This window comes from Centruroides sculpturatus, unplaced genomic scaffold (assembly GCF_000671375.1).
Source record: "Centruroides sculpturatus isolate CEXI.00-Female unplaced genomic scaffold, Cexi_2.0 scaffold1222, whole genome shotgun sequence".
Taxonomy (NCBI): Eukaryota; Metazoa; Arthropoda; class Arachnida; order Scorpiones; family Buthidae; genus Centruroides; species Centruroides sculpturatus.
In genome coordinates, this window is record NW_019385484.1 from 238,096 (window position 1) to 254,879 (window position 16,784).

The following is a 16,784-nucleotide window of genomic DNA, read 5'->3' on the forward strand; positions in this document are numbered from 1 at the left end:
AATGTGGATCATCTAAACCAGAAGTCGCAAAATCAAACGTAGTAAAGGGCCAGTGAAATCTATGTATATCAGAAGAGGGCCGTTTTCAATATTATTCGGTAAACTAAAACAATAAAGAAAGCTCTAACAAATGTCCTTTTGTTGCCAGGCCTTTACGGCTTTGTAAATAGTTGTACGTTTGAATTTTTTCCGTTTTAAGATGTTATAAACATTGATTTTTAGAAAAGAAGTAATCAAGATTGCGGGCCAGATATGAAGACTAAATGGGCCGTCAGTTTGCAACCTTTATACTAGACCACAGCCCCCTGAAGTACGCGGCCAAGGTGGCAGCCTACCGCTCTGGGGGACCCGGGTTCGAATCCGAACGGGTCGAAAAATCCCCAGGAATCTTTCGGGAGTGGTCCGTTCGGATATGTCGGGCCCCGTCCCTCACCACCCGGCAGCCCCATTGTGGGCCTGGCCGAACCCATAATAGGCTTGCAAAAAGAGGCCCTCTCAGTGCCCACAGGATGGAAAGAGTTAAAGAAAAAAGTCCCCTGAAGTACAGGCCTGCGCCTTTATTCAAGATGGTGGCGGCTGTTCATATACATGTACACCTTTGTTTCATTTTACATAGATATTTATTAAAATCATTATTTTTATTTTTAAATTAGACATAACTGTTTACAGTGATTCATGAACATTTATTGGCGTATTAATGTTTCAATGAATACCTTCATATTGATATATAATGTCTTTATTCTCTTGCATGTGCGCAGCCATCAGTTACAGCTAGCAAAAGATGTAGAAGTGTAAAGGAAATATGCTATTAAATGTGGCATCAAACGCGCATACGAAGGCTCATTTTTCGTGTGTGGGTAATGGTGATGGAGACAATGATTACTCAGCACCTTTACAGAAACCTTTATTAAAAACAAAGGTTTTGCTTACGTAGGACTTCTATTTCCTCGCTCCCCGATTGGTCTCTCACCTGTTTCCAGATGGAAATTGAGATCAGTTTGGGTCGCGAGAAAGGTCTACCCGACACCATTCTTCGACTCTGACCGGGATTACCGATAGAACTAAGACACCTGCGCTCATATTTTCACTTGTTATTTCCTTTTATCACGTTCTAGAACGTTAATACCTTTATTTTCTACGTCTTTTGTTTGCCAGAGCTTCTCTTATCCCGATCAAGTTCTCTTCTCGCTATTGTATATGAGCAATGGTGTTAAAGTCCGGTGTCGTTTACTCGACACCTTGCGAAATCGTTTGTTTGTCTCCGCTTCGCGTTAATTATTTATTACAAATTTTTATAAACCTTAAGGTTTGAACTCTATTCGGGACCTCACACTACGATTGTTTCTTGTTTTAAATCACGTAAAAAGCATAAAAATTTCTTGTAATTAATTTCATTTTAATTCGCAAATTCTATCTTACGGGGCGCTAAAATATAACTTTCAACAAAGGCTCCTGTTATCTACAAGGAGGTTTGATTGGAATAAAATTAAAATAAATATACATCAAGTATTTTATGGATTTTTTTTAAACCCCTGTCAACTATATGAAACTGTGATAGAACATACAAGTAGACTCTCATGTGTTGGGTTAGGTTACGAATTTACTCGCGATCAGTATTGAAGTGTTAATATCTGCTTAATATAATAAATGAACTCAATTTTCTTCCTTTGATTTCAACCAATTTGTAATATAAAGCAATTAACGAACTTTTCGAAGTTCTGGACCACATTTGTTTGATATTTGTAACCCAATTTAATGTTTTTTATCAACATGAAAACGAAGGCTTTTATCTGCACCTGTATATAATACTTTCTTGTGTTTCGGATCTATACGTCCATCCTCAGCAAGTATTTTACACGTAATCATTCTTAAATACATGCCAGAAAGACATTCTATGTGTAACTGTCCCCTATTTAGGTTTTACTAACGTGAAATCCCGGAAAATCACGTGACCAGTTCCTTGGAGAGGCGCGAACTCAAGATTAACCGTACTGTGGTTTTATCCATTCGGCCAATAATGGGCAAAATGAATAAATCATTTGTAATCATTATATATAAGATGAAAGTCACAAAAGTAATCAGGAAATTATATTTTTTTTCTTTATTTTTAAACTTTGTTACATTTTGTTGCAGAATTTATATTATTAATAATGTAGAAAAACTCAAACATTACAAATAGAAACAATAGTTATGTCTTCAAATATGCTTTGTATTTAAGTCATAATAGATTTCAATGAATTTCACAAGTAAATTTCTATTATAAAAACTGATTTCCAACGCGAATTTTTAGAATACAATTAAATCAGAAATATCATACGTTTTAACACCTAAAGAGGTATACTTATGTATTATCTAAACCTTAATAACTTCTGTATTGTATTGTTTTGTGGTATGACTAGTTTAATGATGAGTTTGAAATTCTAGTTGTGTTGTAAAGTTTCTTTCGCAAACGTCACAATAGAAATGTATCTCATCGTTGTAAGTAATTAGATGCTTCTCAAAATCAACTTTTTTTTTAAAAATCTGGTCACAGATATTACATTTGTATGTCATACCCTTGGTGTGTTTGGGATGTATTTTTAAACAGAAAATTTCTAAATGGTGTTTCAGTTCAATCTCTGTTTTAAAAGTTTTTTTACAATGGCTACAAAAATATGGATTTTTCAGATGAATAGGTACATGCTTTAATAAATCGCTTTTAAGATTATATCCCTTTTTACATACGTCACAGAAGAAAGGAAAACTGGCTTCATTGTGAACAGTTCCGTGCCTTTTTAAATGACTTTTAGTTCTGAAACTTCTCTTACATACGTCGCAACTAAATGGTTTGACGTCAGCATGGATTCTCTTATGAATGGCTAAAGTGCTTTTACAAGAAAATTCCTTTTTGCAGATATCACACTTTTGAACATGAGTTTTCGAGTGCTTCTCCAGCAGATTTTTTGTTTTGAATGCCCTTCGACACCACCAGCATACAAACATATTTTCGTGTTCAACAAAGCGATGCTTTGTTAAAGAACTTTCACACTTAAATCTAAGTTTGCATACGTCACAAATATACATATATTTATGTTTATGAGTGTTTTCGTGTTTTCTCAAGCAGTCTTTTCTTTTAATAGGCTTTTTACATATACGACACGAGTACTTACATGTGTTAGTATGACATACTTTATGCATGTTTAAATGGCGTTTCGTTTTATAATCCTTAGCACAAATATTACATTTGAAAGGTCGATCTTCATTGTGCGTCGCTTCGTGACGTTTCAACTGATGTTTCCCCTTACATTCTTTTTCACATATCTTACAAACGTGAGCTGCACCTTGTTTTGATGCGCGTGTTGAAAGCGTTTGAAAACGTTCACCACAAAAGTTTTGAAATTTTCTATTATCAATTTTGATTTGAACTTCTTTGTTGTGTACTTTCATATGCCTTTGCAAAAGAAAATCCCAGAAAAACGTCTGATTGCAGGATGTGCAGCGAAATGGCTTCTTTCGAATGTGAAAAAATAGATGTGCTTGTAAAATTACCATATTTAAAAAAGTCTTTTTACATAAATCACACGTGTATGTTCTTTTAGAATAGGATGCACCCATCATTCTGAAATATTTCCTTTTTATCTTTGCTACCATTCTATTGCCTGTTTTAACTGGAGGAGCAAATTTCTTGCTGTTGATTTTATAATGTTCTGCTCTTCTAGGATTGTACTCAGTGTCATATTGCTTACTTTGACTTTCCTCGTTAACTATAAATTAAAAATAAACATTTAAAAATTTCCTCATTAGGTACTTTACTAATGATTTATAAAATCAAATTTTTAAAACAGCATTTAAGAAATTTTACTTACTTTGGGTCTTCCTCTCCTCTGTGTTAAATTCTTTGTGGGGAGTGAAGGATTCATTCTTTTGAATAACCTAAATAACACATGAACAATACAAAATATACCGTTAAAGTAGTGATATTTACAGATTAATAAAAGAAATAGATATAAAAATATATCGAAATGTGTATTACTTACCTGTACGTGTTCAAAATCATTTGTCAAATAAACAGCTTCTTTACAATCTTCAGACTTTACTTTAATATCCAATGTTTTCAAATCAACTTTACATTCTGACTTTATATTACGTTTAATGTCGTAATTCTCCTGTTTTATTTCTTCCTTCTTACACTCTGTAATAAAATTTAAGAAATTTCGCATGTGTAATTCTACGCAAACAATTAAAATAATTTCGTAAAATTAATTTAATTTTAATAATTTGAAAGAAATTTTCTTAATCCAGAAATATATAATCCTATGATTTTATTATATCGTTTATTTATAGTTATAAACGAAAATAGAGCCGTGTCACTGCATAAACCTGATCTATAATACAATATATTATTATAAGCGAGAATGTTTATACCTGTATCCAATTATCAAAACTGTTTTTATATTCGACTTAAGACTAAAGTTTATTCATATTTTTAATTTTATTTAATTTATTCTCTCCATCTCAAATTAGTAGTGGCTTGCCCTTTTACATCATACATTCCCTTTAACAATACAATGGAGTCGGTGATCTATTATCTGCTTTAGTGGGTGAGTTTTGAATTCAAATAATGTGACTTTCTGTTTGCATAGGAAGTTTACGTGTAGTTAATCGGGGCTTCCTACTCCTATCGTTTGTATATCTGTTCTCGGATTTCATTTCTCTTACTCCATTCTCGAGATTAAGAGCAGACAGACAGCCAGACGGACGACAGTGGTAAGTTATAGGCCTACAATTTGCCCGGAAAAGTCATATGGTATCATTTGTATTTTTGTTAATTACAAAATGTATATAAAACAAAAGTATACGAGATATCACAATTAAATATATTTAAATCCTTATGCATTATATACAAAATAATTGCAAACTTTATCAAATAGAAATATTATCAATAAGTTAGCAGTTGTATTTATTTAAATACGAATTTATATATCTATTTTTCTAAGCACTGGAAACATCTTTTAATATTATAAAAAAATATCTTAATCATCTCACCTATTTCACTCTTATAGTCAAAATTCTCCCAAATATTGGAATTCTTTGTGTCATTTGTTGATGTTGGATTTCCATAAATATTTGACTGAAACGATAGAAAAAATACTTTAAATTGATTATCAGAAAAGTTGAATTTTATACGAAAATACGATTATTTGGAGTAAGGACATCGAGAAATGCAAAAATATTCCGGGGTAATTTCTGTATATGTGTGTGTGTCTGGCACTTTATTTGAACTTTAATAACTCCTATGGTTTTTGTCGTAAATTTCTGAAATTTTGCAGGAAGTTTTCTGAATTAGGGGGATTAATGCTGTTAAATTTTGATGGGAAAAGGTCGAAGGGATGGGCGATAGAGGGGTCGTGTGTTTCATCTCAAGTAGAATAAGATTTAATGACGACTTTACTCGTTATTAGCATTTACAATATTTTTATAAAATCCAATCTTATCCTCAAACTGAACTTCTTTTTTCATGTTATAATAATTAAAAGTATAATAGGGTTTTTTTTAAATATCGTAACAGATGGGACCACACACGCAGTTGATAATTGTTTATAAGCCATACACCAACGTTTTCTCTCTTAATTTTATTTACAATAGAGAAATACAAGCTAGACATGTCAAAAATACATAAGAGTATTTGAGTATTATATATGTTAACTTCTCGATAATATTAATATAACTACAAAACAAGTGTATTTTATACTCACTTCTACGTTAAAATCGTCTTGATATTCCAAAGGTTCTGACTTAATTTCTACAATAAATTCATTCAAAACTTCTCCAAATTTTTCTTCTCTTTCCTCGTATGTAAAATCTGAATGTTTTTCTGTCTTCATTTTAGCAATTTAGAGTAATTTCGTATGTCAACAACCTACATATAAGTCGTTGAGTTCAAGTATAATTGCATAAATAAGTGAATGAAATTCATATATATACATTTAATCACTAACGTTCAACAAAGCGATGCTTTGTTAAAGAACTTTCACACTTAAATCTAAGTTTGCATACGTCACAAATATACATATATTTATGTTTATGAGTGTTTTCGTGTTTTCTCAAGCAGTCTTTTCTTTTAAAACACCTTTTACATATACGACATGAATACTTACATTTGTTATTATGAACTTCTTTATGCCTGTTTAAATGGCATTTCTTTGTAAACTTTTTAGTACAAATATTGCATTTGAAAGGTCGATCTTTACTGTGTCTCGCTTCGTGACGTCTCAACTGATGTTTCCCCTTACATTCTTTTTCACATATCTTACAAACGTGAGCTGTTCCTCGTTTTGATGTACGTTCACCACAAAAGGGCTTTTGAACTTTTCTATTATCAACTTGGATTTGATCTTCATTGTTGTGTTCTTTCATGTATTTTTGCAAAAGAAATTTCCACGAATACTTCCGATTGCAAGTTGTGCAGCGAGATGGCTTCTTTCCAATGTGAAAGAATAGATGTGCATGAAAAATTGACATATTCAAAAAAGTCTTTTTACATAAATCACACGTGTATGTTCTTTTAGAATAGGATGCACCCATCATTCTGAAATATTTCCTTTTTATCTTTGCTACCATTCTATTGCCTGTTTTAACTGGAGGAGCAAATTTCTTGCTGTTGATTTTATAATGTTCTGCTCTTCTAGGATTGTACTCAGTGTCATATTGCTTACTTTGACTTTCCTCGTTAACTATAAATTAAAAATAAACATTTAAAAATTTCCTCATTAGGTACTTTACTAATGATTTATAAAATCAAATTTTTAAAACAGCATTTAAGAAATTTTACTTACTTTGGGTCTTCCTCTCCTCTGTGTTAAATTCTTTGTGGGGAGTGAAGGATTCATTCTTTTGAATAACCTAAATAACACATGAACAATACAAAATATACCGTTAAAGTAGTGATATTTACAGATTAATGAAAGAAATAGATATAAAAATATATCGAAATGTGTATTACTTACCTGTACGTGTTCAAAATAATTTGTCAAATAAACAGCTTCTTTACAATCTTCAGACTTTACTTTAATATCCAATGTTTTCAAATCAACTTTACATTCTGACTTTATATTACGTTTAATGTCGTAATTCTCCTGTTTTATTTCTTCCTTCTTACACTCTGTAATAAAATTTAAGAAATTTCGCATGTGTAATTCTACGCAAACAATTAAAATAATTTCGTAAAATTAATTTAATTTTAATAATTTGAAAGAAATTTTCTTAATCCAGAAATATATAATCCTATGATTTTATTATATCGTTTATTTATAGTTATAAACGAAAATAGAGCCGTGTCACTGCATAAACCTGATCTATAATACAATATATTATTATAAGCGAGAATGTTTATACCTGTATCCAATTATCAAAACTGTTTTTATATTCGACTTAAGACTAAAGTTTATTCATATTTTTAATTTTATTTAATTTATTCTCTCCATCTCAAATTAGTAGTGGCTTGCCCTTTTACATCATACATTCCCTTTAACAATACAATGGAGTCGGTGATCTATTATCTGCTTTAGTGGGTGAGTTTTGAATTCAAATAATGTGACTTTCTGTTTGCATAGGAAGTTTACGTGTAGTTAATCGGGGCTTCCTACTCCTATCGTTTGTATATCTGTTCTCGGATTTCATTTCTCTTACTCCATTCTCGAGATTAAGAGCAGACAGACAGCCAGACGGACGACAGTGGGAAGTTATAGGTCTACAATTTGCCCGGAAAAGTCATATGGTATCATGTGTATTTTTGCTAATTACAAAATGTATATAAAACAAAAGTATACGAGATATCAGAATTAAATATATTTAAATCCTTATGCATTATATACAAAATAATTGCAAAGTTTATCAAATAGAAATACAGTGGAGCGTCGATTATCCGAATCAATTGGGGACTGTGCTTGCTCGGAAGATCGATGTTTCGGATAACCGATTATGTACAAAAAATATATTAATTTATCCCATTGTGAAATTTTTCTCCCTTGCGTGTCGCTTCGCGTTGAATTTTCGTCGATGTTAAGCCTAACGAAGACTATTGTATCGTTAAAAATTATTTTTTTATTTTGTACAAACAAAATAAATATATTGAAAAATATAAAAACAATAAAAAATTATACTTCAGAAGTTAATTTAGTATCAAAAACGTAAAATATTTGAGTAGCCNTTTACGCATTTTAGCATTGTGTGTATCTTTGTCATTTTCATATTTCTGTATTTAAGTTTCAAAATTTATTAGCAAGGAAATTAAAAAAATAAATTTTCTATTAAAATTTTAGATTCCTTTTCCTATTGTAGCCTAAACGAACATTAAAAAATAGAGTGAGCAATTTAACTACAAGAGTCATATTTTATGATTAAATTGCCATACTGAACTAGTGGCAGAAGCATTTACATTGGCTGGGTTCAACAGAGTTAACAGTAGTAATGGAGCAAAGGTGTTTTAATCTGTAGCTGTTATGTAGCAATGTGGATCATCTAAACCAGAAGTCGCAAAATCAAACGTAGTAAAGGGCCAGTGAAATCTATGTATATCAGAAGAGGGCCGTTTTCAATATTATTCGGTAAACTAAAACAATAAAGAAAGCTCTAACAAATGTCCTTTTGTTGCCAGGCCTTTACGGCTTTGTAAATAGTTGTACGTTTGAATTTTTTCCGTTTTAAGATGTTATAAACATTGATTTTTAGAAAAGAAGTAATCAAGATTGCGGGCCAGATATGAAGACTAAATGGGCCGTCAGTTTGCAACCTTTATACTAGACCACAGCCCCCTGAAGTACGCGGCCAAGGTGGCAGCCTACCGCTCTGGGGGACCCGGGTTCGAATCCGAACGGGTCGAAAAATCCCCAGGAATCTTTCGGGAGTGGTCCGTTCGGATATGTCGGGCCCCGTCCCTCACCACCCGGCAGCCCCATTGTGGGCCTGGCCGAACCCATAATAGGCTTGCAAAAAGAGGCCCTCTCAGTGCCCACAGGATGGAAAGAGTTAAAGAAAAAAGTCCCCTGAAGTACAGGCCTGCGCCTTTATTCAAGATGGTGGCGGCTGTTCATATACATGTACACCTTTGTTTCATTTTACATAGATATTTATTAAAATCATTATTTTTATTTTTAAATTAGACATAACTGTTTACAGTGATTCATGAACATTTATTGGCGTATTAATGTTTCAATGAATACCTTCATATTGATATATAATGTCTTTATTCTCTTGCATGTGCGCAGCCATCAGTTACAGCTAGCAAAAGATGTAGAAGTGTAAAGGAAATATGCTATTAAATGTGGCATCAAACGCGCATACGAAGGCTCATTTTTCGTGTGTGGGTAATGGTGATGGAGACAATGATTACTCAGCACCTTTACAGAAACCTTTATTAAAAACAAAGGTTTTGCTTACGTAGGACTTCTATTTCCTCGCTCCCCGATTGGTCTCTCACCTGTTTCCAGATGGAAATTGAGATCAGTTTGGGTCGCGAGAAAGGTCTACCCGACACCATTCTTCGACTCTGACCGGGATTACCGATAGAACTAAGACACCTGCGCTCATATTTTCACTTGTTATTTCCTTTTATCACGTTCTAGAACGTTAATACCTTTATTTTCTACGTCTTTTGTTTGCCAGAGCTTCTCTTATCCCGATCAAGTTCTCTTCTCGCTATTGTATATGAGCAATGGTGTTAAAGTCCGGTGTCGTTTACTCGACACCTTGCGAAATCGTTTGTTTGTCTCCGCTTCGCGTTAATTATTTATTACAAATTTTTATAAACCTTAAGGTTTGAACTCTATTCGGGACCTCACACTACGATTGTTTCTTGTTTTAAATCACGTAAAAAGCATAAAAATTTCTTGTAATTAATTTCATTTTAATTCGCAAATTCTATCTTACGGGGCGCTAAAATATAACTTTCAACAAAGGCTCCTGTTATCTACAAGGAGGTTTGATTGGAATAAAATTAAAATAAATATACATCAAGTATTTTATGGATTTTTTTTAAACCCCTGTCAACTATATGAAACTGTGATAGAACATACAAGTAGACTCTCATGTGTTGGGTTAGGTTACGAATTTACTCGCGATCAGTATTGAAGTGTTAATATCTGCTTAATATAATAAATGAACTCAATTTTCTTCCTTTGATTTCAACCAATTTGTAATATAAAGCAATTAACGAACTTTTCGAAGTTCTGGACCACATTTGTTTGATATTTGTAACCCAATTTAATGTTTTTTATCAACATGAAAACGAAGGCTTTTATCTGCACCTGTATATAATACTTTCTTGTGTTTCGGATCTATACGTCCATCCTCAGCAAGTATTTTACACGTAATCATTCTTAAATACATGCCAGAAAGACATTCTATGTGTAACTGTCCCCTATTTAGGTTTTACTAACGTGAAATCCCGGAAAATCACGTGACCAGTTCCTTGGAGAGGCGCGAACTCAAGATTAACCGTACTGTGGTTTTATCCATTCGGCCAATAATGGGCAAAATGAATAAATCATTTGTAATCATTATATATAAGATGAAAGTCACAAAAGTAATCAGGAAATTATATTTTTTTTCTTTATTTTTAAACTTTGTTACATTTTGTTGCAGAATTTATATTATTAATAATGTAGAAAAACTCAAACATTACAAATAGAAACAATAGTTATGTCTTCAAATATGCTTTGTATTTAAGTCATAATAGATTTCAATGAATTTCACAAGTAAATTTCTATTATAAAAACTGATTTCCAACGCGAATTTTTAGAATACAATTAAATCAGAAATATCATACGTTTTAACACCTAAAGAGGTATACTTATGTATTATCTAAACCTTAATAACTTCTGTATTGTATTGTTTTGTGGTATGACTAGTTTAATGATGAGTTTGAAATTCTAGTTGTGTTGTAAAGTTTCTTTCGCAAACGTCACAATAGAAATGTATCTCATCGTTGTAAGTAATTAGATGCTTCTCAAAATCAACTTTTTTTTTAAAAATCTGGTCACAGATATTACATTTGTATGTCATACCCTTGGTGTGTTTGGGATGTATTTTTAAACAGAAAATTTCTAAATGGTGTTTCAGTTCAATCTCTGTTTTAAAAGTTTTTTTACAATGGCTACAAAAATATGGATTTTTCAGATGAATAGGTACATGCTTTAATAAATCGCTTTTAAGATTATATCCCTTTTTACATACGTCACAGAAGAAAGGAAAACTGGCTTCATTGTGAACAGTTCCGTGCCTTTTTAAATGACTTTTAGTTCTGAAACTTCTCTTACATACGTCGCAACTAAATGGTTTGACGTCAGCATGGATTCTCTTATGAATGGCTAAAGTGCTTTTACAAGAAAATTCCTTTTTGCAGATATCACACTTTTGAACATGAGTTTTCGAGTGCTTCTCCAGCAGATTTTTTGTTTTGAATGCCCTTCGACACCACCAGCATACAAACATATTTTCGTGTTCAACAAAGCGATGCTTTGTTAAAGAACTTTCACACTTAAATCTAAGTTTGCATACGTCACAAATATACATATATTTATGTTTATGAGTGTTTTCGTGTTTTCTCAAGCAGTCTTTTCTTTTAAAACACCTTTTACATATACGACATGAATACTTACATTTGTTATTATGAACTTCTTTATGCCTGTTTAAATGGCATTTCTTTGTAAACTTTTTAGTACAAATATTGCATTTGAAAGGTCGATCTTTACTGTGTCTCGCTTCGTGACGTCTCAACTGATGTTTCCCCTTACATTCTTTTTCACATATCTTACAAACGTGAGCTGTTCCTCGTTTTGATGTACGTTCACCACAAAAGGGCTTTTGAACTTTTCTATTATCAACTTGGATTTGATCTTCATTGTTGTGTTCTTTCATGTATTTTTGCAAAAGAAATTTCCACGAATACTTCCGATTGCAAGTTGTGCAGCGAGATGGCTTCTTTCCAATGTGAAAGAATAGATGTGCATGAAAAATTGACATATTCAAAAAAGTCTTTTTACATAAATCACACGTGTATGTTCTTTTAGAATAGGATGCACCCATCATTCTGAAATATTTCCTTTTTATCTTTGCTACCATTCTATTGCCTGTTTTAACTGGAGGAGCAAATTTCTTGCTGTTGATTTTATAATGTTCTGCTCTTCTAGGATTGTACTCAGTGTCATATTGCTTACTTTGACTTTCCTCGTTAACTATAAATTAAAAATAAACATTTAAAAATTTCCTCATTAGGTACTTTACTAATGATTTATAAAATCAAATTTTTAAAACAGCATTTAAGAAATTTTACTTACTTTGGGTCTTCCTCTCCTCTGTGTTAAATTCTTTGTGGGGAGTGAAGGATTCATTCTTTTGAATAACCTAAATAACACATGAACAATACAAAATATACCGTTAAAGTAGTGATATTTACAGATTAATAAAAGAAATAGATATAAAAATATATCGAAATGTGTATTACTTACCTGTACGTGTTCAAAATCATTTGTCAAATAAACAGCTTCTTTACAATCTTCAGACTTTACTTTAATATCCAATGTTTTCACATCAACTTTACATTCTGACTTTATATTACGTTTAATGTCGTAATTCTCCTGTTTTATTTCTTCCTTCTTACACTCTGTAATAAAATTTAAGAAATTTCGCATGTGTAATTCTACGCAAACAATTAAAATAATTTCGTAAAATTAATTTAATTTTAATAATTTGAAAGAAATTTTCTTAATCCAGAAATATATAATCCTATGATTTTATTATATCGTTTATTTATAGTTATAAACGAAAATAGAGCCGTGTCACTGCATAAACCTGATCTATAATACAATATATTATTATAAGCGAGAATGTTTATACCTGTATCCAATTATCAAAACTGTTTTTATATTCGACTTAAGACTAAAGTTTATTCATATTTTTAATTTTATTTAATTTATTCTCTCCATCTCAAATTAGTAGTGGCTTGCCCTTTTACATCATACATTCCCTTTAACAATACAATGGAGTCGGTGATCTATTATCTGCTTTAGTGGGTGAGTTTTGAATTCAAATAATGTGACTTTCTGTTTGCATAGGAAGTTTACGTGTAGTTAATCGGGGCTTCCTACTCCTATCGTTTGTATATCTGTTCTCGGATTTCATTTCTCTTACTCCATTCTCGAGATTAAGAGCAGACAGACAGCCAGACGGACGACAGTGGGAAGTTATAGGTCTACAATTTGCCCGGAAAAGTCATATGGTATCATGTGTATTTTTGCTAATTACAAAATGTATATAAAACAAAAGTATACGAGATATCAGAATTAAATATATTTAAATCCTTATGCATTATATACAAAATAATTGCAAAGTTTATCAAATAGAAATACAGTGGAGCGTCGATTATCCGAATCAATTGGGGACTGTGCTTGCTCGGAAGATCGATGTTTCGGATAACCGATTATGTACAAAAAATATATTAATTTATCCCATTGTGAAATTTTTCTCCCTTGCGTGTCGCTTCGCGTTGAATTTTCGTCGATGTTAAGCCTAACGAAGACTATTGTATCGTTAAAAATTATTTTTTTATTTTGTACAAACAAAATAAATATATTGAAAATTATAAAAACAATAAAAAATTATACTTCAGAAGTTAATTTAGTATCAAAAACGTAAAATATTTCAGTAGTCCAAGAGATAACCAAAAATTGCAGCGCCACAGCACTAGTGAAAATTTAAATTTGCAGACTGGAATTCTTTCGGATGATTGACTTTCGGATAATCGACGCTCTACTGTATTATCAATAAGTTAGCAGTTGTATTTATTTAAATACGAATTTATATATCTATTTTTCTAAGCACTGGAAACATCTTTTAATATTATAAAAAAATATCTTAATCATCTCACCTATTTCACTCTTATAGTCAAAATTCTCCCAAATATTGGAATTCTTTGTGTCATTTGTTGATATTTGATTTCCATAAATATTTGACTGAAACGATAAAAAAAAACTACTTTAATTTGTAAAATATTCATAAATAAATACACAAACAAGTGGTTTTTATTTCAATAGTAAAATTTCATTTAAGTTTAAAAATAAAATTGAACATAAAGCCTGCTTTTTATCTATTACTTTTCTGACTGTTATATATAACAGAGAGAAAGATATGGAGATCTGTCGAAAAATGACCCCCCCAAGATTTTTAATGTTTCGACATGTGTGTGTGTGTGTGGCACCCTGTTTGAAGCTTAAATTAATATCTCCTCCTATGCTTTTTGTCGAAAATTTCTAAAATTTTGCAGGGAGGTTTGTGTATTATAGTGTTTGTTCCTGTTAAATTTTGGTGGGTAAAGATCGATGGAATGGGAAATAAAAGGGTCCTACTTGAGATGTTCCTACTTGAGATATCCTACTTGAGATGGAACATCTCAAGTAGGATAAGATTTAATGACGATTTTAGTCGCTATTAGTGTGAGATCGGGGTCGGTCAGTCTTCACCCACTTGTCTATGATGGCTCTTAACTGTTTATCTAAACTTAAGAGAAGACTAAAGATCGTGAGACTTCAGTCTACGTCAGCCTGACACCAGTTAGGATAAATATTGCTTGCCTCCTAACTCGCGATTAATTCTATGGTGTCATTTACAGCAAATCTGGATTAATATACTGAATATATAGCTATTTTAAATATATTAGCTAAATACTTCGTCGAATACATTCACAACGTGACGGGACTACTTATTCAGTTAACCATTTCCTAATCCCCTTTCCTTATTGAAAGAGCTTACAATAAATATGCATATTAATCATATCTTCTCTTCTTATGGCGTTGCGTATATTCTGATCAGACGGGCTGTCTGTAGCGGCTAGGAACCTCTGAATTAAGTCCACGGCAAGCTATCCATCAGCAGGACTAGGCAAGATGGCTATTAGTCTATGACCAAAAAGCCCCGAGTGAAGGTGACTTCAATCTTATATAGAAAAATTGACGGCCAGTCGGTTCTGCTGCCATTCTGAGTAACTTTCCATTTTACAGGAACTCAACATCCTCTGAATCAGAGGAAGTCGAGGAAAAATGTGAAACTAGATAAACATCTTCCCTTTCACAATAAATCTAATTTTCTATTAAATTTATCTGTAATTTATTCAAATAATAATTAAGAGTGTAATTTATATTTCTAAACACTGATTTTAAATGTACTGTACAGTAAAACCTGTCATAAACGGAAATCTGCTTAAAAGGGAAAAAATTTTTTTAAAAGGGAGCATTTTCTATGTTAGAGAGCGAGCTTTTTTATATGGAAACCGGAAATAATATTCGTTACCGCTCGATTATACAGGTGTTAATACAAATTATTATTTTAAAACACTTGCAATTTAAATACAAAACAGTTGTCACGTGTTAACATTCACAGCCAGGCCTCCTACTGTGAAGAACTGGAAGTAATCCAACTATTAAGTATAATGTACAGTATTTTTACTGATTATTTGATAAAATTGATAGTGTTTTATAAGAAAAGAAATTAGTTAGCATTACTTAATGTGAATTTTAATGTTTCCAAGTATGTTATATAACTTATATATGTTAACTTGGATAATATTACTGTCACTACTTAAAACAATTGTACTTTGTACTCACCTCTATACTATAGTCGTCTTGATATTCCAAAGGTTCTGACTTAATTTCTACAATAAATTCATTCAAAACTTCTCCAAATTTTTCTTCTCTTTCTTCGTATGTAAAATCTGAATGTTTTTCTATCTTCATTTTAGCAATTTAGAGTAATTTCGTACGTCAACAATCTACATATAAGTCGTTGAGTTCAAGTATAATTGCATAAATAAGTGAATGAAATTCATATATATACATTTAATCACTAACCTGTAGTTAAATGAAGTGTCATTAATCGATATCGAAAAGTAAATATCCAAGTTAAATTTCTCTCAAAATATACAGTAGCTGATATAGAGGGACGTCAACTCGTTGCTTTTGTTGCCAATATTATAACTAAACAAATGGATGCGTGCACATTCAACGTTAAAGGAAGGAAGTCATGGGGTGGCACGTCACCAGCACACGTGACGACTTTGTAGGTATAAATTCAGGTTTAAAACATTATAATACTTTTTCATGTTTTAAATTACGTCCATATCATGTTTTATTAACTCTAGTATTATATTTAATCTTAAAAACAAGTTCCTTTTGTAAGATGAAATATTAGAGCAATTCTTAAGAGACAACATAATGTTCTGGAGGAAGTTGATAGAAGTTTATCAGATGGTCAACTTCCCTTTTGAGTGACAGACACATCATCTTCCTTTTAGTTACTCAAGGAAAAGGATGGTGATTGGTCAAAAAAATGACCCCACCCCCGAGAATTTTACATCTTTGGACCTTAAAATATGATAGCGAGAAACTTTCTACTTCAATAAAAAAAAATGTAATAGAATCCAATCAAAGATAAAATGGAAATACTTTGCAGTAACTAGTGCAACTCATTCTAAAATAGCCCTTTGCAAATAAGCAAATTGTAGAAGCAAATTATAAGAAAAAAACTCTCACTGGGCTTCCTGCAATCAGAAGTTTTCGTGGCAATTTCTCTTGCAAAGACACATGAAATAACACAACAATGAAAATCAAGTCGAAATTGATAATAGAGAACGTCCTCAGCAGTTAAGTTCAAGAAATCTTCAAGAATCTAACATTGAGCAGGAACTTAAGCAGGGCTTTTAATCTTAAAAGCGACTTATTAAAGAATCAACCTAGCCATGTCAAAAATCGATACTT

General features: G+C 31.8%; 1 protein-coding gene across 3 annotated transcripts; it reads right to left on the reverse strand.

Moving 5' to 3' along the window:
* Nucleotides 1–2,117: 2,117 nt before the first annotated feature.
* LOC111639414 (gastrula zinc finger protein XlCGF57.1-like) lies at nucleotides 2,118–16,324 on the reverse strand. Of its 3 annotated transcripts, XM_023385301.1 has the most exons (7): nucleotides 15,879–16,324; nucleotides 15,636–15,799; nucleotides 13,904–13,988; nucleotides 6,987–7,141; nucleotides 6,816–6,882; nucleotides 6,023–6,713; nucleotides 2,118–3,034 (listed from the first exon to the last, which is right to left on the reverse strand). In XM_023385301.1, the coding sequence occupies exons 2-7, from the start codon at nucleotides 15,762–15,764 to the stop codon at nucleotides 2,401–2,403; spliced, it is 1,761 nt and encodes a 586-aa protein (XP_023241069.1). In that variant the 5' UTR covers nucleotides 15,765–15,799; nucleotides 15,879–16,324; the 3' UTR covers nucleotides 2,118–2,400. The 3 variants fall into 3 exon arrangements, with proteins under 3 accessions (XP_023241069.1, XP_023241067.1, XP_023241068.1); XM_023385299.1 differs by lacking the exons at nucleotides 6,023–6,713; nucleotides 6,816–6,882; nucleotides 6,987–7,141; nucleotides 13,904–13,988; nucleotides 15,636–15,799 and adding exons at nucleotides 3,846–3,912; nucleotides 4,017–4,171; nucleotides 5,026–5,110; nucleotides 5,736–5,899 and having other exon boundaries at nucleotides 2,118–3,743; nucleotides 15,879–16,317; XM_023385300.1 differs by lacking the exons at nucleotides 2,118–3,034; nucleotides 6,023–6,713; nucleotides 6,816–6,882; nucleotides 6,987–7,141 and adding exons at nucleotides 10,605–12,212; nucleotides 12,315–12,381; nucleotides 12,486–12,640 and having other exon boundaries at nucleotides 15,879–16,315.
* Between the last annotated feature and the right edge of the window lie 460 nt (nucleotides 16,325–16,784).